Below are 21,377 nucleotides of genomic sequence, written 5' to 3'. Positions count from 1 at the left end.
GACGGTCGGAAACAATTTTGATATCACTAGGATTCGAAACACGTTCTCAACAGGGCGATTCAAGTGCAAAACATGTTAGACACATGCTGCAACCATGTTAAAATGAAATAATTATTTAATTGTTGACGGCTGACATTTTATAATTTTTTTAAAAAAACTGCAAACACTTGGCGCGATCGACCTGTATCCGTACACGATGCCCATAAAATACCATTTTTTCAGCGCAGAATTAATGGAAACTTGCGGGGAACAGTTAACGTTCGCCCAAGGTGTCCTTGCAGGCTGCATCTTTAGATACTAATTGTAAGATTTTTTCAGCCATCAGTCAAGCTCTTCAGTATTTATTAAGATAAAATAAATACATGTTTATTAGATTTCGAGGTTAGTGAATGCCCAAGCTACCACCAGTATCACAGAGCCGCTATGTGAGTGAATACGGTAAACGGGCCGCGGGCCGGCTTTTAGATACATAGAAATTACATATAAATTAGACAATTAAGGGATTTGGCCCGGTACATAGTACCAGTTCGGGTAAATACACGGGAACTTCCGCTGTCGCGCAATCCTAAACACTTTTTTGCATGGCTAGCCAGGCTAGGTATGTACCTAATATTCGTAACGGCTCTCATACTCATACTCATAATCCTACTTTTAATTCCGAATTCATACTCATAACGGCCCTTATAATCATAATCATACTTTGGTCCTACCGGTCATCATATTAATTTATTTATAATTATTGCTCACATCTTAACCATTACTCATGCTGGTGTGTCAAAATTGTAATATTCAATTACAACCATGTGTTCATGCAAGTCTACTCAACCGCCCGCTTTCGTCCACTCGTAAAAATTATTTTACCTGAATTAGTAGCGAAAAAATATTTATTAGAAAATGGCTTCATTACAAAATGACTTCAGTAAACTTGAACTGAGAAACGAAAGCTAGGTAATTTAATCTGCATATAAAAACAGCAAGAAAATCTACCATTGTCCACTTTCGTCCATTTTTTAAACTAGTGCTAATGAAAAAAAACCTGAAATGTTAATGGGCTTATTTCGTAGCTTCCACCAAACAAAAAGTTAACGGGCCGTTAACTTTCCACAAAATTAAATTTCGACAAAAGCATCGTGCACACTGTACTGCAATGGAACACAGGAACAGTAATAACGCAGTTTGCTACCCGGGACAAAAGCAGATATCAAAAAAAAATTTTTTTTAAATTCAAGAACGGTGCACAATTTGCGCAACAGCTATTAAAACTTAGTGTCAATATTACTATTTTTACGATTAATGAATGCTATAATGCTTTCACTAATAACATTAAGCGCAGTAGCGCACTGGTATGAGTAGCGGTAAAGGCTTGAGTTATGAATATGAACAAAAATATGACAACCGGTAGGATCAAAGTATGATTATGATTATGAAAGCCGTTTTGAGTATGAATTGTGAATTAGAAATAAGGTTATGAGTATGAGGACCGTTATGAGAATTAGGGTTTAGGAGCGCGTGGCAGCGCAAGTTGTCGTGGATATATACAAATTTGGTGCTATGTACTCGTAGTATGTACCGGGCCAATCCGGCCAAATGCCTTAAGACCGCGAGATATTGAGGTACTCAGACATTTCTAGACGTTTTTAAAATTTCGAAACTCTGGAGGCTAAAAAAATTAGAGGTAACGGCCCCGCTGCGCGGGGCCGAGTCGAAATATTTAGAAATATTTAGAAATTCTGGAAATCTAAAAGCTTTGGAGCCGACTTTGGAAAAATTAATAGTTATTTTGAGGTTTTCGAACATGTTTTAAAAACGTCTTAAAGGTTTCAAGAATTTAAAAAAAGTTATAGTTTTGAATTTTTGATGGAATTGACAATTTAAATAACATACAGAGATCTGTAGTTCAGGTTGCTAAGCTGCGAAATTTGTATTTGCTCATTCGAGACGTTTCCAGAATTTACTGGAAATTTCTAAGAACTTTAAACGCTAAGTACAGAAAGTTTGAAAGGGTTTCTGAAACGTTCCGGAAACCAGAAATTCTTTTCCAAGCTGCAGGTAGGAAGCTTTGGAAGATGCTTTATTTTATAAAATTAACAACTTAGTGGAAAAATCAACGTTGAATTAGGAGATAATTTCCAAAACTAGCAACCGTTAAGTACTAACAACCCTTAAGTACTACAACTTCTAAAAATTTTTTTAGACCTTCCCCAAAACTTAAGATTTTTTTAAAGATACAGGTAGAAGCGTTTGTGCGATGCTTTATTTTATAAAATTATCAACTTACTGAAAAAATCAATCTTGATTTAGGAGATAATTTCCAAAAAATAAGGACGTAAGGATATATGAATCTATTGACTATTGATAAATTGTCTCAGAGATTTGTCACGTTACTGTTTTGCTGCATTTGTGAAATAGTATATGTACATGATCGAAAATAAATATTTTCTGTTTAGCAGTTAGCACAGCTATTCCGACTCATAGTTTAACAAGAAGTGTAAGGGTTACAATGCAGAACATGGCCGGAGTTGTATTAAAAGACAATAATTTATTTTTTAAAGTAACTTCGGTACAGGAAGCTGGCGCAAATCTGCGTCCTCTCTGAGTACAGGAAGCTGTTGATCGCTTCTGTCTTTTGTCGTAACGAGTGGCACTGGGGGATAATTATCGATATCGGCATCCACCGGCACTGGCGGCTGCTGATGTCCGGTCTGTAGTTTGCGAAGGGGAACGGGTGGATTATCTATGGTATCTTGAACAGCTGCAATTGCAGCAAACAGTCAGCTTCGTAGACAGATGACCTTTGTATCTACATCCGAAATTAAAGCTAACCAAGTAGATTATTTTGCTTTGTATTTGCAAAACACTTAAATTAACCTGTTTTTAAGACGCTTCTATAAACGCGGACTTATATCAGCGAAATAGAAAATATCTGTATTAACTTCAAGACAACTTGTGCGTACCAGTAAGAGGTCGTGTATCAAACTTGGCCGAGGGAAACCTGCGGATGCTCAATCCGACTACGATGGCCTGTGACACGCTGCCAACGAATACGAGTACTTGCAGTGTTAAATTTATTACAGTAATGTCTACGTAGAAGGGATAAAGGTCATGCGATGCAGAACCGATTCCGGAGGCGTTGACAAGGAGGCTATAATAAATGGTCATTGCCAGTCCTGCAGCAGTTCCCAGGGCACTGATGGTAAAGATGGTGATAAGGATTGCGATGAGGAATTTCCGGTGGTTAGGCTTCAGAAAATTGAACTGTGCCGGCAGATGCAAACGCCGGCCGGCAACAATGCCGAATGCACCGGCGACAATCAATAAGACACCTTCTCCCAAGCCCACGTAGTAGCCGCTGAATAGCGCGCTTCCCACACCGTAGAAACCGGCAAGAGCTGTGGAAGAAAAGGAGCAAGATCTGGTTTTATAGTAGAATTTCCAATAGGGAACTTTTTTAATAATCGCTGCCGTTATGGTTCACAAAACTGGCGCCACTGAGTAGTACTACTACGCGTTCTGCACTTTCTCTCAAGCTTGTTTTATTTTTTAACTTCGAATTATGAATAATTCAATCAATTCAATTTATTTCATTTTAGTCACAGTTCAATTAATTTGATAATATGCGGCTGTGGCGTATTTTAGTAGCTGCGTACAGCGTAATTGAGATATGCTTAGTTGTTTGTGCCTACAACTGTTAACAAGTGCTACTCTTGTGCTCTGCACATTGCGATAACAAGGCAGTTGTGAGAGTTTTGTTTACAGCAATCAATGCCAATAAAGTGTAGTGAAGAAATTAGAACTGCAGATTCAAAACTGTTAATGCGTTCAAGATTTGAGCAAGCAAAGTGATCATCGGTGTGGGGATGTAAGTGCTTATTGTATACGAATATTTCTATGCATTTGTACAAACATCATTTAATTTTTTTATAGAAAAATAAACATCCTCACGGTAACCTTTTTGTGAACGTATAATCCCTGTGGCACTGTGATTTCTCTTACCGACGATATCGCTTATTATCATCAAAATCCCAAAAACAACTTGTAGAGCAGCAAGACACAATATCGGAGTAGGATTTGTACGGTGTATTAGACGCTGACGCATGATGTAAGTAATCCAGCCGGTAACAATATATATTTTAAAAATTCAGTGTAAATTTGAATATTAAAAATGGTATTTGAACTACATTGTGCAGCAATGTAATTTTTGTAGTATTTTTCCTCATCTGTGCGTGTTTATCGGTATTTCCTTACTGCAGACAGGTACTTACCAAGTGAGGTTTATCGGCATATAGCCTTTGTCAGTAACGATTAAAGTAAGTATTTGTGAACTTATACATATGAGATTTTACTGCTGCAATGGGCATATTTCCATTGATCGGCTGTGATAAGAATGCATAATTTCATCATAATGATTGCCAGAATAATTAATTTAGTACAATGTTATCAACCACAAGAACGTGTCTGGCTGCATCGTGTTGTGCGACTACGACTACACAGCTTCTAATAAATTTTGACGCACGATACAGTTTCTCATTATTTTGAACGCTGTAGATACTTCTATGCATTCCTACGTACGCTGTATTAAATGTTCATTATTTTTCGCAAGATCATCGGAAGTATGGCTTTCATACTTCGGTCAACTGAAATTAAATTTAAGTAAAATAAGACCCTCGCTACCATGTTACAGATGTATTACGGTATTCATTTTGTGCTTTGTGCTGTATCGCTTTTTATTCTGTTCTGTGGTGCTCCAAAGAAATGCTTCTGCATCGTTCATTGAAATTCCAATAATCGGTGGGGTTTCCCGGGAAAGTCATACTCTTCTAGCCGCGACCAGTTACTTGTTTAATCGTTAATTGTTCCAATTTTCATAACTGGTGAAACAATAACTGTCAACGCCAACAATGAACTCCACTTTCATGCAGTGATTCGACCATATTTCTCGATGGCACAACCCACGATCCCGACCGTCCAGCACACAATCTAACCTGCTCCACTCGTGATTCGTATTCCTCCACAAGAGATTCCTGTGCACGCTTCGGTCAATCGCGCGATGCAGCAGCACAAAGCACAGAATTACAAGAACAGGGCAGAAAATAAAGACAACATTACAAACTGAGCAATTAAATGCACCAAATCTTCGTTTATTTCTTTTAGAAAAACCACATCCATATCTTCACAGTTAATCAGCAAGGCCGCATGTCCGATTCTCCACCTTTCCCGCAAATGTCCCATTTATCGTCCCTCCGGGATGGAGGGTCCGCGACTCAAGGAGCGCGGATGCGGCGCACTGGCGGTCATCATGACCTTATTAACAAAGGACACGACCGCCGCCGCCGGCTGCTCCGGATCCAGTTCGGCGAATACATGGCATTCGTTCTGGTTGCGAGAGCCCTGCTTGCGGTTAACAAATCCGAAACACCTGCAAGATTTCAAAGGTAAAATTAAAAAAATTTCAAAGGTAAACTCTTGCTTAATTAATTTATTTTCAGGATTTTTTCCCAACGATTTTCTATAGATTTTTTCACTGAAAGCAGCTGCAATTTCTTACCGTGCACTAGATAAACTGGTATTGTCAGATTTCCACCGGCGATCATCAGGATCAATGCCACAGTAGGAGATATTCTGGATCGGATAATATCGTCGGAAAAATACTCTGTAGAGAAAATTGCCACGCTGAACAAAGCTCCATGTAATGCACTAAAAGACAACTTACTTTCGTCCGACATCCGTCAGGAGAATGCCTTGGGCATTGACTTTAATGTGAACGACGGGTGGCCGGGTACCGAAACCGCCGCCCTGGCTGACCACGTCCATTCCCCGACGAACGGCCTGTGGTCCAGTCAGAGATTCCGTATCCACAGTTACCAAGTAGGAAACGTTGCATGCTGCAAGCAAAATACACTGGTAAGCGCTAGAAGTCAAATTAAAAAAATAAATTTACTGATAAACACTGTGATTCAGTTTTTAACGTCCGCTTCCAGCACGTATTCTGCTTTCTGTGATGTGACAAAGAAAGTATTCAAATGCTTAACATTCTTTCTGTTGCGTACAGATAATCAGCGACGCAGTTTCAATGCTTTTAACAAATATCTTACCGGCGCCTTGCTCCATTAATCTCTGCAGGTTATCCTCCGAATACAGCGGCTGATGTTGCAGCGTCAAATCTGCACTAGGCAGCAATAATTTGCACGGCAGCGCTAAGGGTGTCACCGAGTGCTGATACACCAGCGCCGGCAAACTGCCAAACACCGGTTCATTCTGACAGCCCTTCAAATGGACTCCTTTGGGTGTCGGCTCCACCAGGAAATGCCGCACCAGCTCCTCCGGTGGACTCCGTCCACCGGCTGCACCGGGCACCTGTCCCGGATCCACCTTGACAGCCATCCCGTAGGAACCGGGATAGGAATGGCTGTCGCGAATCAGGAAACTGCCCGCTTGTTTGTCTTTGAGAATCTCAATGGCCTCTTCACGGGTGATGCCGGGTTTGTACCAAAATTTCGACAGGTCACGCACGAAGACTGGATGCTGGTGGATGACGAATTCGTCAGCGTCGTTATTTAGATTGCTGTTGTTGATCGATGTCAGGCTGGAGCGTCGACTACCGCTCAAACCAAAATAACCTACCGAAAAGCAACAGAAATTATCATACGGTTTAAAATTTTATATGTTACAGAATTACAGCGACTATCTCAACGAAATAAATAAAGCTACCACGAAATGTACTTCGTGCTGAACTGACCCACTCAAATGAGCAGTACTCTTATTAGTGGTATAACAAAATTTAGCATTTCACAAGTATAAAAACGATAACATAAAACCATTCATCAATAAAGCACGAATGTGATTACTTCCGGAAGAGCAGAAATAAGAACAACAATATCTTTTATCGCCAATTATCGGTAATCTTAAGCCTCACATCAATTTCGGTACTCTTACATTACCAAAAAAACAAAACAAAAATTACCAGGAAAAGTTTAACTACGAAGTAGTGACATTAAATGGCGCAATATGTATTGGTTCATTTCCATTTGATTATAGCTCAAAACTGTACCTGTTGGTGTGGACCGTCCACTGCTGGTCGCCCTCTCCCTCGTCCCGTACACACTGTAACCGGCCCGCTGCAACGATCCACTGCGACTGCCTCCCCGCTGTCCCACACTGCCGCTGCGCTCCAACGACGAGCTCACCGGGAAACTGGGCGTCGTGGCGCGGGCGCGGCGAATCAGACTGTGCTCGCGTTCCCGTTCACTATCATGGCCGTTGATCTCCGCGCCAATCCGATCTTCCGAGGCGCTGGTCTTCCGGGGCCGGTGCAGACTGGGATTCTTCAGGATGGATTTGGGCGAGGGAGCGGCACGCCGCAGTAGATCGGGTGAATGACTCTGGGACATGGTGGTTGTGGTGTAATCGCGGGTGTCGCCTGTGCGACTGTTGGCCGAGCGTAAGCGATGCTCTGTAATAACAGGCAGGGTTTACACAACTCTTCACGACGCATGTGCGCGGAAAGCGGAATGACGGCGCTGAGGGTGTCGTTGGTTGTGGATAGTAAAATCATACCGTGTCCGAGTTAAGAGATATGTCTCACGTACTAAGGATAATAATTGGTTTGTGATGTTTCAGCTCATCCAAACAAAGACCGGTGCATAATGGCTGTGGTGTCGTGTAAAATGCGCAAGCTGGTTTTTGTTAAAGAAAATGTATGAAATACCTGGCACGCCTCTACGAGTGCGCGCAGTAGTATACCACTTTAGTCATAAAGAAATGTGGACAATGTAGTATACTCAAGGTGACATTTCGAACATCTTAACCTTAACGACTGAATTAAAGTAACGCGTTCTCAGCGAGACGCCGAACGGCTCTGGCTGACGCTCCAACACTAACCCAGATACTTATGAATTTGGAATCCACGCCAACCATTTGTTATGATTTATTGCAACAACATTCAAAATAACAGCCGCATAACAAATCTTTTTCGCACCATCTAATAATCATAAATTGTACGTTCATTACGATCTATCTTTTGACTATATATCTCGCTGTATACTTCAAAAAGCAAGTCAGATTCATTTCGAACAGCGCAAAGGTGTTTTCCTTTCAACCATAAGGTAAAGTCTGATCAAAGTTCTGAAAAGTCTAATTAAAAGCGGAAGTTTCTAACCTTCAAGCGGAAGTTTCGTTAGTGCAAAATGGTAATTCGTGCTTGAATTGTCGAAATGCCTACTTGATGTGACTGGTTTGAAAACGCCCCAGCATTTGTGTTCGCACCCAATGAATTTCTCTAAGTAGTTTTTTGGATGTTGGTATCACTTATTCCTTACACTTACCATCCACTTCTCGTGAGCGGGATGCACGCTGACTGGATCCCGGCACAGTCTTGTACAGCGGCTCATCACCAAAATCGATCTCATCCACTATGGAGTCGTGATCGGTGTCCGTGACCACCTCCCGTCCATGTCCATTCCACTGCGCCGTCTTTTGTGGTTGGGAGCGGGCAGTCTCCGAGTACGCCGTCGTTCGCGTCACCACCGTGGAGCTGGCGACTGGCTGTAATCCTGCCGGCCTTGTTGACGTCGTCGTTGTTGTTTTCCCTTTCCGAACCACCGCGTATCCGGCTCCGCATCCCCCGCCCGTCGACCCAGCGGCGGGGTCTTCGCTTCGCGGAGAATCACACTGGACAGCGGCAGGCGATTCTCCAGTTCATCGCGATTCGGCACCAGCTCCATCATCCGCTCCTGGCTGCCGCGCAGTTCATCCAGCATCTGCGAGTGGCGTTCCTTGGAGCGAAGGTAATCCGAACCGTACTTGCGGGTCATCAGTTTATCGTGCTGGAGCTGCAGCCAGGCGGCACCGCCGATACCCTCGCCGCTAGAGCTGGAGTAGGCAATCGGTGTGGAGTGCACCGTGGAAAACTGGGTGTTGGTGCCGGCAACGCTAGTCTGTACTTTCTTCTTCTTGCGCCGGTCGGGAAACGGCACATCTTCCTGATCGGTTTGGATGTACTCTGATTCCATATTGACATCCGGGGATGCTTGAATGGACATGTCAGTCATTACCGGATGTGACACGGCCGGTAAACGTTGGCTGGAAGCGGCTGGGCGGGAAATTGGCGCAGCTGCTTGACGTACAACTTCTTCCTACAACAAACATGAACGGGTTATAATTAGCCCAGCGTGTAACGTAACGGATCAGCTCGCCAATACAACTTTCCGCAGCGCCCCATTCTTTAAAAACATCACTAGCCGTAAAACATTCAAAGACAGTTCGAGTACATAAACGCATTACGCAAAATATTCAAATAAAAAGAACAAGCAACTGCAAGCCACATAAACTGTTAACCAGCCAATATGAACAGACTACAAAGTTTGGTTAAGAATAAATAGCCATTACACTACATTACTCTGCACTTTCCCACTGATGTAAGCGCCAAGCGTGCGGAAAACGTATACTGTCCATTAATAGAATAAGACTATACCGCGATTCATTCTAATCTAATCACTCCAGTAAGTCTGTGAGATAAATTCAAATTCTTACGAAATAACTAAAAATTCCGCATTACAGAAAACCTTCATGCTTCTACCCACCTCGACATCAGACTGTCCTTCTCTGGCGACTTCCTTCAACCGTCCCCGCACTTTTTCCTCGGGATTACTGATCAAAAACTCACCCTCCTCCACATTCAGTAATCTATGAAGGCGCTCATCTTCGGTAGGTGTTCTAGGCCGCGGTGAACGTGGTCGGTTAAGCGATCCCTCCCCAGAACGCTGTCGTTCCAACGAGCGCGACTGATGCGTAACCGTCGTACCGCGACTCTCGCCTCCCGCGGCGATCGCTCTACCAATCTGCCCATAACCACTCCGCTGTTCCGCTCGCTCCCGATCAGCCGCCGCCACGGCCGCCGTATTGTACAGCTTCTCCTCATCACGTTTCCGCTGCTGTTCACGATCAGACGATGAGCTTTCCACGTGGCGCAGACGTGTCCGACCGTACAGATCCTCCGCTTCCCGCTGGGGATCACGGCGCACCGGGGGTGGACTGCTCACCGGTTTCAGTTCGGGTTTGGTGGTCGGCAGGCCCAGCGTGAAAGCGCCGTATTTCTTGGCCAGATTCTTCCGATCTTCGGGAACGTAGGCGGATATCAGGCCGGCATCGGGGGAGACGGGCGGGTGCGGGGAGGTGGGATTGGAGAACTGGCGCTCCAGGGCCGGACTGTTGGTTGTCGATGATGACCGCTGGGTGATAACGCGCAGTGGCGGCTGTGTTTGCTTGTCGTATGTTTTGTGCTTGATCACTGGACTGTTAGCTGATAGATGCCGGTCTAAATCTTCGCTTTCCTGTTGCAGTGATTCGAACACCCGGTCTAATTCTTCCATATCGGGCTGCACGGAATCCAGATCTGCGTGAACGTACGAGTATTAACAATACACTAATACTATAATTCAAAAATTAAATTTAAGTAATTTAATATCTAAAAATTAAATAAGTAAGAAAAATTATCTCAAAATTAAACAACTTTACAACTGCGTGACCTCGCTTCTTCGATTTACTTGGAGTATGTCATGAACATAACATTAAGCTAAAAATAAAAATTGAATATACTGATTTTAGATATACAGTAATATAAAATAAAATCTGTCGAAAAAAATTTTAAATGACTTCGAACGTACCAATAACGTCCATCCCGCTACGTAACGCGCTCTTCGTGACATTCTGCGCGGGCCGGCGATTTTCCTGGTTATCAAATCCATTTACCGGTGGTGGAGGCATCGCTATTACCACCGGTCTGCCGATTCTCTCATCATCATCCTGAAACTTTACGCTCTTCAGCGTCCCACCAGGTGACACCGCTCGCTTCTCCATTCTATGGGCCGGTGAACTTTCTTCAGACGCCCAGGAAGGCGGTGGATGGTGTACAACCGTGGAAATCCCAGAATCAATGGAATCACTCAATAGTCGGTCCTTCTCGGACCGGGACAATGAACCCCTTGTTTCCGGCTCGGTACCGTCAACGGTATCGACACTGGCTAACGGAGCACGTTTGGAACGGGGCTTTTTCACCACAGCGTAGCCATAATTTGCACTGGGTTCTGTTTAAAAATATGACAGCGGTGTTACTAATGAGGACAGCCGATCGGCAATGAATAGGCTGTTTAGTGTGACAGATTGCCGCCTAAGCGGTGACGATCAAGAACGCACTAGACATTTTTGGCTGCAAGTGATACATTCGGGGCGGCATAAATGTAAAAAGTATTAGTTACATAACCGATACATTTCTGCATTAATAAAATGCTAACCTCAGCACAAGAAAACCCGATTAACCTTCGTGGATCATAAAAACAACCAAAAGAATTTTCTGTAAGCATGTGAGTAACAGGCACTTTTTCTCAGTCGACTGTAAACCGCAAAGGAAAAATGAACCGATGATGCACATGCCATAACGTCGAAATATCAATAAAAAAGTGCGGAATGTGCTAGCGTACCGACCTTCAAGGCAGTCTCAAAATAACACTACAGATTTGCACAGCTGTTAAGTAGACCAGTAAATAAAATAAGTTACGCATCATTTTGAACAAATCTTTCAAGTTTTCACATGACCACGAGTACAGTACAAGAACTATAGGCGAAAACTTAAAACGCTAAAAAAATACAGATAGAATAAAAAATCTCCACATAAAAATGTTAAAGAAATTAAAAGAATTTATTAACTGATAACCAATATTTTTCTCCAGATGGTAATCATACAAAGTTTTCCTCGGTTTTTACATACAAAGTTTGCAAAGTGTTTCAGTTCACTCCAGCAAAGCTATCACTATCGACCTGTGTGTTCAGTTACAATTAAAATGCAGCTTGTTTTTCCGCGTAGTTACAAAATATCAAAAAATTTCTTAGACTGACGATGCCAATATGCACATCTTTGAAAGCACAGTCCCATGCTGATCATACTCCCACTTTTTGACATTTGCGCTTACAGACTGGAGTGTCTGCTTGCCGAAACGGATCATTTACAAAATACAGACGCCATAAAAAACACCTGTACCAGTCATAAAAAGCCGCTTGAAAAGCGATTGGTTAGTTTGGATGGTACGGCGATTACGTCGGAAGGAAACAGCGGCTGTCGATGGCCAAACTTAGACATGTGCTAACTCAGTCGCTGTCAGAAAAGACAAAATGCCACCAGCCAACGCGAACGTCACAGCGTACACACAACACACACACCGTACACACGTACTGTACCCCTCATGAATAACGCAGCACAACAGCAAACACTCTCTAAGACAACAAAAAACCACTTAAAACTGAAGAGCCAGCGGCCAAATGCAGTACAAAACGTTTTAATCATCGCGCTGTACACCAGCCGCCACGCATAAATCTTCCAACTTAAACGATTATCTAATCATGGAAAGACGCCGGGAAAAAAACATCCTGACTCAGTTGGAAATGCATACATCACATTATTAGAAGTGCCTCTTCTCTTCCGCTGGCCGCGCATCTTCATCGATCTCAATTGTAAAATAAGCAAAAAACTGTTCCCAAAAGACCTGCGGCATCCATTTCATACATCCAGTTCAGCACAGAAGGATTGTTATACATTACATAAACCATTCACTTTCTCATCGATTTTCTTTCAAAATTGTGTTGTAATTGATCCTCCTCACGCAACACTCTAATGGACAACGGCTCCGAGCCGCTGACAGTTTACAGAAGGGGAAAATCTACTGACTTCTATATCAATTGCATCTCTCAAGAGTTTTCAAAGTAGAACTCCATAAGAAAAAACCTGTTTTATAGATTGCAATCAATATTCAATAAGAAATTGTTATGAAACTTGCGAGCGATATTGGTAACACGGTTACACAACGGTCAATTTCAATCACATTACGATTTCAGAAGCAGAATAGCATGGTTTTGGGACCAGCAATTCACTGCATCGCAGCCGAAACACAAAACTCCACAAAAATCTCCGCAAACCAAGAAAGCGGCAAACACCGTTTTAAAAAAATTTAACTTCCTGAAATCGATAACAAACACCTTGTACAAAGGTGCAGAGCCTTAGCCAGATCAAAATCATGACTATGCCGGTACTAGCCTCAACTCTACGCAATTTACCAACAACCCCAGGTTACACAAATGCTTACATTAAAACCAATTTGCATCTATAGCTTTTTCGGTTAGGGAAATTCATCAATACACGCAAGATTATAAAGTTCTCTTCGAATATATAATCTCATATTTATCCTTTACAATACTTTCAAGATGCTTTAATGCTTAATTGGGACTTACTTAACCTTATTCTACCATAACACTCATCAAGAAAATGCTAATGCCATCCCATAAATCAAATCTCTTTCGTTATTTAAAGTCAACCCTACAATAATCTGTCAATGACTTACCAAACTGGGACGACGTAAACGAATGCGGCTGCACAGTGGGAATATTACTCTCCAAAATTACATGGGGCCGCGAGACAGCCAGCGGATAGGGCTCATCGCCAGCGACATAAGAATACAGTGGATCATTGGACAATTCCCCCTGATCCCAGGCTAATCCGGTAGTGTTAGCCGATCGCGGTAGCCGATCAAAGTGTAGAGTGCTACTCGTTTCCGGTAGGGGAATTACCAGATTCCGGCGATCGTGACCAATGATATCCCGGTGCCGATCTCCTTCAGAGCCCAGTCCTAACACTTCCGCTCCTTCATCTACGATCAGGCCAAGAAAAACCAGTAGAGCGTGGATGATTATTCAGCCGGAAGACGGCATATCGCGGACAGAGCAAGTGAAGAAAAAACTGCTCAGACGGCTACTCTACCATCAAAACTATTAACAATTTACCATCGATCGCTCCACAATCTCTTAGCCAAACTCATATAACCCGGACCATCTTACAAACATCACGCTGCAGTGCATCGGTCACAAACAGTTAGGAAACAGTTTGGGTAATGCGTAACGAAAAAAATGCTAAACAATGCCGAGAAAATGTGCATTTACCATGCGGATGACGGTGGTGTGTTTGGATGAATCTGCTCTCCCGAAATCTAAACCGAGCGCGCGTTCGCTGACTAATGACGGTTACCAACGAACCAAACTATTAATACAGTGGTGCGTTTACCGGAAAACACAGCAAGAAGCCGGCTGGGAATCAAAGGGACCCACAGATGAGAATCTTTCGGCACAGTCAGCGTATAGCATATACACTGGACAAGAACACTAACCCGAGTGTCTTACTGCGACTCATGCACCGAAAATAACTCGTTAAATAATCATAACAGAGCCATTTAGGTTTTCAGCGGTTTTGGCGCTATAGCTGCCAGCCAGCAGTATCATCGTCGGCGTTCTACCTGCTAGCTGGGTTCATTACGAAGCCGGCTGCAGTTGTCGTTTCGTAACTTGCAGCGTTTTCCTCTCCCTTTGCCGTTCAGGCAGCAGAGATCATAACAAATCACCGACACACGCGCAACCCACTGTCTGCTGATGTCAACAAGAAGTATGCATAAATTAATAATCACTTTCGCCTGCTACCACAAGAACTGTCTGACCAATCGATATTAAATATCGTCTTGATGGACACGTTCGAGTACCGACTGCACCGAAGCCGTAGCCGGCATCGGCCTTCATTGTAACGTACACTCACTCTGCGAACTAGTTTTCTAAATTTTGGATAAATGCGATAGCGTTGCACCGGTTTCGAATGTCAGATGGACATGGATGTTTGACGCTAACGACGTCAATACAACTAAGCGTCTGCAGCATTTTACATTCCCAAACCCTCCGAAAATATTCCCACGGATAAGTGATTCCAAAAAAAGATATGTTTTTCTAATCGAGGATGTTTAAAAGAAGAGCGCTTACCGGCAGTTGTCGGGGGTATTTCTGATAACGAGAAAAACAGCTCCACTCGGCCATCTTCCGGAAACCGAATATCTACGGAAAAGATAATCCTCTTAGTACATGTAATCCAGTAATGAACATCACATAACCGAGCGGAGATTTTCTATGAAAACGTGCCTGGACCACGCATCCCAAGCACTTTCATGCAAGTCTTTACGGCATTCAACGGCCTCAGCCAAATAAGAGTACATTACACATTAGCGCGTAACATTTAAGACACAAACCGAAAGATAAACGATAGCAGTCAATATCCAAGCTAACGACTTTAGCCCACATCACTTCACACTGGAAACAGAAGATACGGAAAGTTGCCAAGATTTTCTAACAGTATAAAAAGCCGATGCTTCCACGCGACAAGAAAATCCTATCGAACTAACAACACAAATTATTTCCAGAAGTTTACCTGTGCTGGCCTCATCGAGATCACATTTGTTGAGTATAATCGGGACATCCTTCAGTGTCAACGCACAGGTGTGCAGTTGGCACCGAAAAATAACATCTTTGGTATTGTCCACCGGGCGCATCCGTTTCTGATGCAGGCATTTGATCAGAATGTCCCCTCGCAGTTGCAATGCCGGACGCAATTCCACTCGGAGAATCCGTCTGCCTTCCGCCTCCGACATAGAACTAACAAGAGAAACAAATCATTTCCTTATTTCCATACTGCCGAAAAATCAATCCTAACAACAATGGCAAGATAAATTCCGGAAGTGATCGAGTTAACCACAAGAATGCGCTCTTTGATTGGCGAAACGTGAAAGAATTCAAAATTCTCCTATGCAATGATGTTCAGTAATGAAAAACTTACTAAACATCGGAAGTCCAGAGATGATCCTGCGCTTGGTAGATCTTAAACAACGGCCGGCATGCCGCTTTCCCATCAAAATTAGGAACTTGCATGAGGGTGATATTGTGCAAATACACCGGCTCACTACAGATCCGTATCGAGCCGGTCAATAAACCACTGAAATACTGGACGTATCTGCAAACAGTACCCGATCAAGGTGAAAGAAGCCATATTGACATAGCGGCTAATCCAATATGCACAAAATACACCAGCATCACCTACCGGCGCTGTGACGGAAGAATGTACGGCTTGAGTTCCTTGTCGAAAAAGAGTTTCATGGCATAGCGGTCCAGCGCTTGACTTGGTCTACAAAATGTGAGAATGTCCAGTGCAAAAAGGGTCAGTTGCGCTCTTGACATTCTTCTCACTCCCCACTTACGTCGCGCACACCGATGTATAATGCATGTAGCTGGCAATCATCATCGCGGCACGACCGAGTCCACCCTAATACCCATAAAAAGAATATAAATCTCAGCTGTAACAAAGAAGCTCAATGCCACTAGGACAACCGTGGCGGATTAAAACACTTATTTCGCGAAAAATGCTGTGAATCATCAAATCGCTTGAATGAGATATGATAACCGTAAATACGTCTACCTTGCAATGTACAACCAGGACATTTCTTTGACGATCCGCATTCATCCAGATGTCCGCCTGCTTGCACATGCTGCATAACCTTTCCAAAGGCGGCGCAAGGTTTGCCGGCCAGCCAAAATCCATAACCTTCAAAGACAATTTTTGAAGTTTAGAAATGTATCAGTCGTCTCACGTCTTGTAGGAATTAAACAACCATGACTTATACACTTTCAGCTATTCGATAAAGAGAAGAGCTTTAAGCAATTCTTTTAAAAATAAAAGCGAAACATTTTCCGAAAAATAATAATACCCATAAAATTTTTTATTTATGGAGGTTTGTTCGAAAGATGGCCGATCTACTCAGGTACTCACAAGTTACACCTACATCATATAGGTAAACCTTCACAGCTACGGATATATGATCTCAATACGTTCTGTCTAACAGAACACCTTACGACAATTTGACAATTAACCGTATTTCTTCAAACTTATTTGTTTCTTTGATAATTTTGAATGTCATTCAATACAGATAAGTCAAAGAAACCAGGATCAAATTTACAAGAAAAGCCTTCCAAAATCAAAAAGCTAAAATAAAGTGCAATTTCTCTTCGCTAAGGACATGCATTCCACAGCGTTAAGGCGACGAAGTGGAGATTATAATTCCGTACTACATCCAATAATCTGGGCATAACTCACATTTCGATTGAGACGTATGATGTCGGCCCGGGGTTCGGAGACATTCATAATGAGCGCATGATCGCCATGTTTGTTGTGTAATTGTTGCGATATTTGTTTGATGGCCGGCCGGTAGACATTATCCACCATGTCTTCCGGAAAAGCAAGCACTGCAAACGCACACACACAGACCAATCATTTTCCCATCCATTCCACTTCACACGAAACAGTTGTTCCCCTCTTACACAGCAACCGTTCGGTGATGATAAAGGCATCCATCCCGGCAGCGCTCCAGAAGACCACGCGTCCGTCCGTCCGTCCAACAACGATCAGACAGCAAACATTTCACAATGTTGACATTTCCCCTCTTAAATAATTGCGACTGTCGATGGCTGAAGTTCAAGCAGTCATTCTCCCGACGTGCTGTACACCCTACAAGCACGTAAACGCCGTATTTGTACAGTGCCGATAATAAAAGGAAACAAGGCCATAAAACCCATATAAATATGGATATTCAGCTGATAAAGCATAATGAGAAATGGAATATATAGCGCTTTTGCGCTTCGGCTATAAACATTCGGACAAGCCAAAAAACTTAATCGCTGTAACATTAAAAATTCACTTTCATCGGCCAATCTTAATGTCCGACCATTTTCATCAAAGTCCAAAAATAACAAAATCCTAAACGTAACAGAGTTGTGTGCTGCGCGACCATCTGACAACACGCAACGCGTAACATATCGTTACTGAAATGCACATGCAAAATGTATTGATATATAAACACTTCCTACGACCAGCAACTAAACATGTTCATGTTGTTCAATCACATGTATCGCCAATCAACACGCGCGGACCTGATGAAAAGCAAACAGTTTACGCGCTGTTTTTATTGTCAAGACGCGTCGATCACAACAACATCGGAAACCACAAGTCGCAGACATAATACAGCGATTGCGCATACCTACAACATCTGCGAAAGCTTTTTTCAGTTATACGTACATTTCTTAAACAGAAACTGCAGACATGGAAATGCTCAAAACAAACGCTCCTAAATATTAAACGCTTAACTATGCAGTGTGCACCGTGATGTTCCAGCATCCATTGTGTTGCTAACATAAAATGCAAAACCATCTCGCAACAAACCAGAAATTTAGCAAATTGTAGACGATATACTGCACGATGCGATTTGATAAACCACTGACACTTCAATCATATTATGTCAGAATCATTACAAAGTAGTAATTTCACAATCAAAAGCGGACACAAAAACCAAACCAGCGCAGTCTATTGATTCTTACGAACAATTTTTGGCGAAAACATGGAAAAACTGAAAAATCAATAAAATCGACAAAAAGCCGAAATGGAAAAATAATCGATGGGAAGTGTGAAAAAAAATCGTGTCAATTACAGTGAGGAGTCTACAATACCTCTCTATTTCAGGAATCATCGGCAAAGATAGTCACTTAAACAGTACAGATCTCATCCGCCAACGCAAACGATAACCCCATCAAGAAAATAATTAAAGCACACATCCCAACAATCACTCAGAATTCTCGATCATCTCCAATGATAAATGCACACCACACAGTCCTCCATGTACAATTCACACATAATTAAGAAAGTAGGCCGCGGACATCATCGTAACTCGTAAGTGTTCCGCCACACTAAATGGAATCACCATCTTCCAGTACTCTCACACTCAATCCGATACCGGCACAAACCGCACTATATAACTGACGGGCCCAGTACGAAAATTAGGATTTACATTAATGCGCCTGGTGCGGAATCGTGTACATTTACTACCGCGATCGGCAATTGCGGGGACGAAAAATCCTACAACGCAGTAGCATTTAACAAGCCACCGTCTGTCAAATGGCCACTCTTGCAGTCAATCAGTCAGCTAGTCAATGAACCGCGGCCTCGCCGTTGCCGAGGATTGCTGTCTCTAATGTTAACAGTATCTCGAGCTGAACGAGTAGCCTAGTTTAAAAAGTTTTATTTACTGATCAACTCAACACACTCAAACGCACCGTACATATTGTAACGCCGGTACTGCGCGGATACAAATTACAATTACAATGCCGACACCCGCGCAAAAATCCGGGGATGGAAAGACTCGAGAATTGATTAACCATGAATTGACGAGCACACACTTACCGCTCTTCAGTCCATTGTCAGGTGATCATTCAGCCACACTACGGTAACGGAAGCCGGTCCAAGTGGCGGACGGTAGCGTGCTCCCAGGGGGAATGATGCCGTACTGTTGCAAGCTTCTGGAAACAACACATCTTTTCGTTTTGCGACGCTTTGTAATTTCGGCCATTAAAGTCAGTACCAGGCCGATAAAAGTTTGGTAGATCTTGAGCGCTTCCGGTTTAGCCTTTGATTAAAATCCTGAAGATCCACTAGAGACAAACACGCCCCGAGGTACAAAAGTCTTCTAATACCAAAACAATCAATCATAAATTAACCTGACGATTGTAAAGTCAAGAATACAATTTTGTTCACTTACAGTACGCTAAGTATTCGCAATGCATAAATCTACAAAACACAGCTAACCATAAAAGCATTAAATCGCACGCGGTAGAGGAGTATTGTACAGCAGCAGTAGATAAATTATCCATAAAGTCATCGAGACAAAACTCTAATTCTAAATTCTGCAAATCTGCAAAAGTAGAAGGTTTATGTAAGTTTAGTTATTAGTCAATGTGAATTACACATGCCAAAAATTACAGTAAACTGTTGAGGTCTCTTGCCAGTAATAAAAATTAGAAACACGTAAAACACAGTATCTCAAAATCATCAATGAACAGTACAAAAACAATAGCTGCATATATGCACAATTTAAATGTTCTCGAAACCTAAACGACTGGTTCAAACAGTTAACGTTTTATTGGCTGTTTAACAGCAGCTAACATAACACAATCTTTACAGTAGTACTCGATGAAATCGAAGTATAAAGATTTAAAAAATTTTACAAGCAACGTGCCAATTTAAAAAAAGAACGGACAGCAAAATGTGAAAAAACAAAAACTTCCGTAGATGAATTCTGCATCGAGAAAATATATAGCATTCCAACTAGCATTCACAGTAACTCGTGTGCTTTCAAATCTAACTAAACACGCGCACTGCAAATCAGTTCATAAATCCCGAGGTATTTAGAAACGGTTTAAGAATCACTTAAAAAGTTTAGAACCACACAGCCTCCACAACAATAAAATGACCATACCGGCTATTTGTTTGAAATCCAGTTTGACCAGTCCCATAAAGGCGCATAATTAGCTGTATTTTCCGTTCACAACACTTGTTGCTCCATTTCGATGCCGTTCAAACGTGGAAATGGCACAGCAGAAACTGCAGTTTATTTGCTCTCAAGTCAAAGAAGCTGAAATATCCATAACCAGTCTCTCCGCGGTAGCCATATTCTGAATAATCACAACCGTGGCAGATGGGAAATTGCTGGGCGTGCTGGCAAAGAATGGACGAGGCATGAAAAATGGTGCAATATCGGCCACTACGGTGAATGTCCATTCGTGTGACGATTAACAGCCATATTGATTGATAACTCTGAAAAGGACATTTTCACCATCATGCTTATATAAAATATCGATTAATCTGAAGCACAAAAGATCAAACCGATGGTGTACGCCAAAGATTTTTAATATACGGTGACATAGAAAAGCTAGAATGAGCGAAGTGGACAGATTCCAGTTTAATATATGTCCGAAAAGCGAAATCGTGATCTCAGTTTAGGCTATCCGTCACGTTCCGTATATGACTTATTCAACATCCCTTTAATCAGCTCATTGTTAGTTTACAAAAATAATAGAACTTTTTTATTTTTCAAACAACTCCAAAAAAATACGCCGATCCGAGAGTCCTGTTTTGTAAACAGTAAACTGGAAACACCGTTGGCAGTCAATTCAGTGGAAAGCACTGCTTACCTGACGACGCTGAATATTTCAAGAGTTTAGATAAACCAGATCTAATCCCTGATAACCACTAGAGACCCAGAGCGATTCTTCAGCTTTGAATTAAATAAAAAAACATTTTAACCGTTGGAGAAACGTCGAAGAAATTTTGAAAGTCTTGAAAAACGGAAAATTTTAATTTGGTGACATGTTAAGTTTTGAAGTTTTGGTTTGCATTCCAGACGAAGTGGTCGAGTCATTCGTGAATCACCAGAGTGGAGCGCCTTAAAAGTGGACGCAGCCAATTTTACGACACTTAAACTGATGGCGCTGTGGGCCACATATGTAGCCGGTTTTCGTTTACTTGCTAATTTTGAAATTAGTAAAATCTTTCCACCATAAAATGAAACTAAAAAATCTTAGAAAAAACTAAAGAAAACATTTTTAAATCTTGCTTTTGTTTGGGAATACTAGCACCGGGAATACGG

At 42.2% G+C, this 21,377-nt stretch overlaps 2 protein-coding genes across 4 annotated transcripts; both read right to left on the bottom strand.

The window, feature by feature from the left end:
* Positions 1 to 2,380: 2,380 nt before the first annotated feature.
* Positions 2,381 to 4,218, bottom strand: LOC129594803 (uncharacterized). Of its 3 annotated transcripts, none has more exons than XM_055491622.1 (3): positions 3,994 to 4,218; positions 2,955 to 3,389; positions 2,381 to 2,800 (listed from the first exon to the last, which is right to left on the bottom strand). In XM_055491622.1, the coding sequence occupies exons 1-3, from the start codon at positions 4,094 to 4,096 to the stop codon at positions 2,772 to 2,774; spliced, it is 567 nt and encodes a 188-aa protein (XP_055347597.1). In that variant the 5' UTR covers positions 4,097 to 4,218; the 3' UTR covers positions 2,381 to 2,771. The 3 variants fall into 3 exon arrangements, with proteins under 3 accessions (XP_055347597.1, XP_055347595.1, XP_055347596.1); XM_055491620.1 differs by having other exon boundaries at positions 2,381 to 2,752; XM_055491621.1 differs by having other exon boundaries at positions 2,381 to 2,743.
* A 785-nt stretch (positions 4,219 to 5,003) lies between these two features.
* LOC129594729 (tensin-1-like) lies at positions 5,004 to 21,071 on the bottom strand. The gene is given in 21 exon segments (XM_055491514.1): positions 5,004 to 5,416; positions 5,546 to 5,650; positions 5,711 to 5,882; positions 6,093 to 6,617; positions 7,049 to 7,450; positions 8,322 to 8,538; positions 8,541 to 9,131; positions 9,579 to 10,390; positions 10,662 to 11,081; positions 13,386 to 13,691; positions 14,842 to 14,913; positions 15,284 to 15,507; positions 15,689 to 15,862; positions 15,950 to 16,033; positions 16,107 to 16,171; positions 16,325 to 16,450; positions 17,000 to 17,148; positions 17,224 to 17,410; positions 19,136 to 19,251; positions 20,208 to 20,545; positions 20,923 to 21,071. Coding segments are annotated over 18 exon segments (4,665 nt in total). The 5' UTR covers positions 17,258 to 17,410; positions 19,136 to 19,251; positions 20,208 to 20,545; positions 20,923 to 21,071; the 3' UTR covers positions 5,004 to 5,229.
* Between the last annotated feature and the right edge of the window lie 306 nt (positions 21,072 to 21,377).

The sequence above is a fragment of the Paramacrobiotus metropolitanus genome, unplaced genomic scaffold (assembly GCF_019649055.1).
Source record: "Paramacrobiotus metropolitanus isolate TYO unplaced genomic scaffold, Prichtersi_v1.0 Parri_scaffold0000071, whole genome shotgun sequence".
Classification (NCBI taxonomy): Eukaryota; Metazoa; Tardigrada; class Eutardigrada; order Parachela; family Macrobiotidae; genus Paramacrobiotus; species Paramacrobiotus metropolitanus.
The sequence above is the reverse complement of the archived record's forward strand: the minus strand, read 5'-3'. Positions and strand labels throughout refer to the sequence as shown.

Coding starts and splice junctions, on each gene's coding strand:
- LOC129594803 (XM_055491620.1), bottom strand. CDS start 4,096: ATGCGTCAGCGTCTAATACACCGTACAAATCCTACTCCGATATTGTGT. Junction 3,390..3,993: donor GATAATAAGCGATATCGTCG/GTAAGAGAAATC, acceptor TTTCTTCCACAG/CTCTTGCCGGTTTCTACGGT. Junction 2,753..2,954: donor TGATACACGACCTCTTACTG/GTACGCACAAGT, acceptor CTGCAATTGCAG/CTGTTCAAGATACCATAGAT.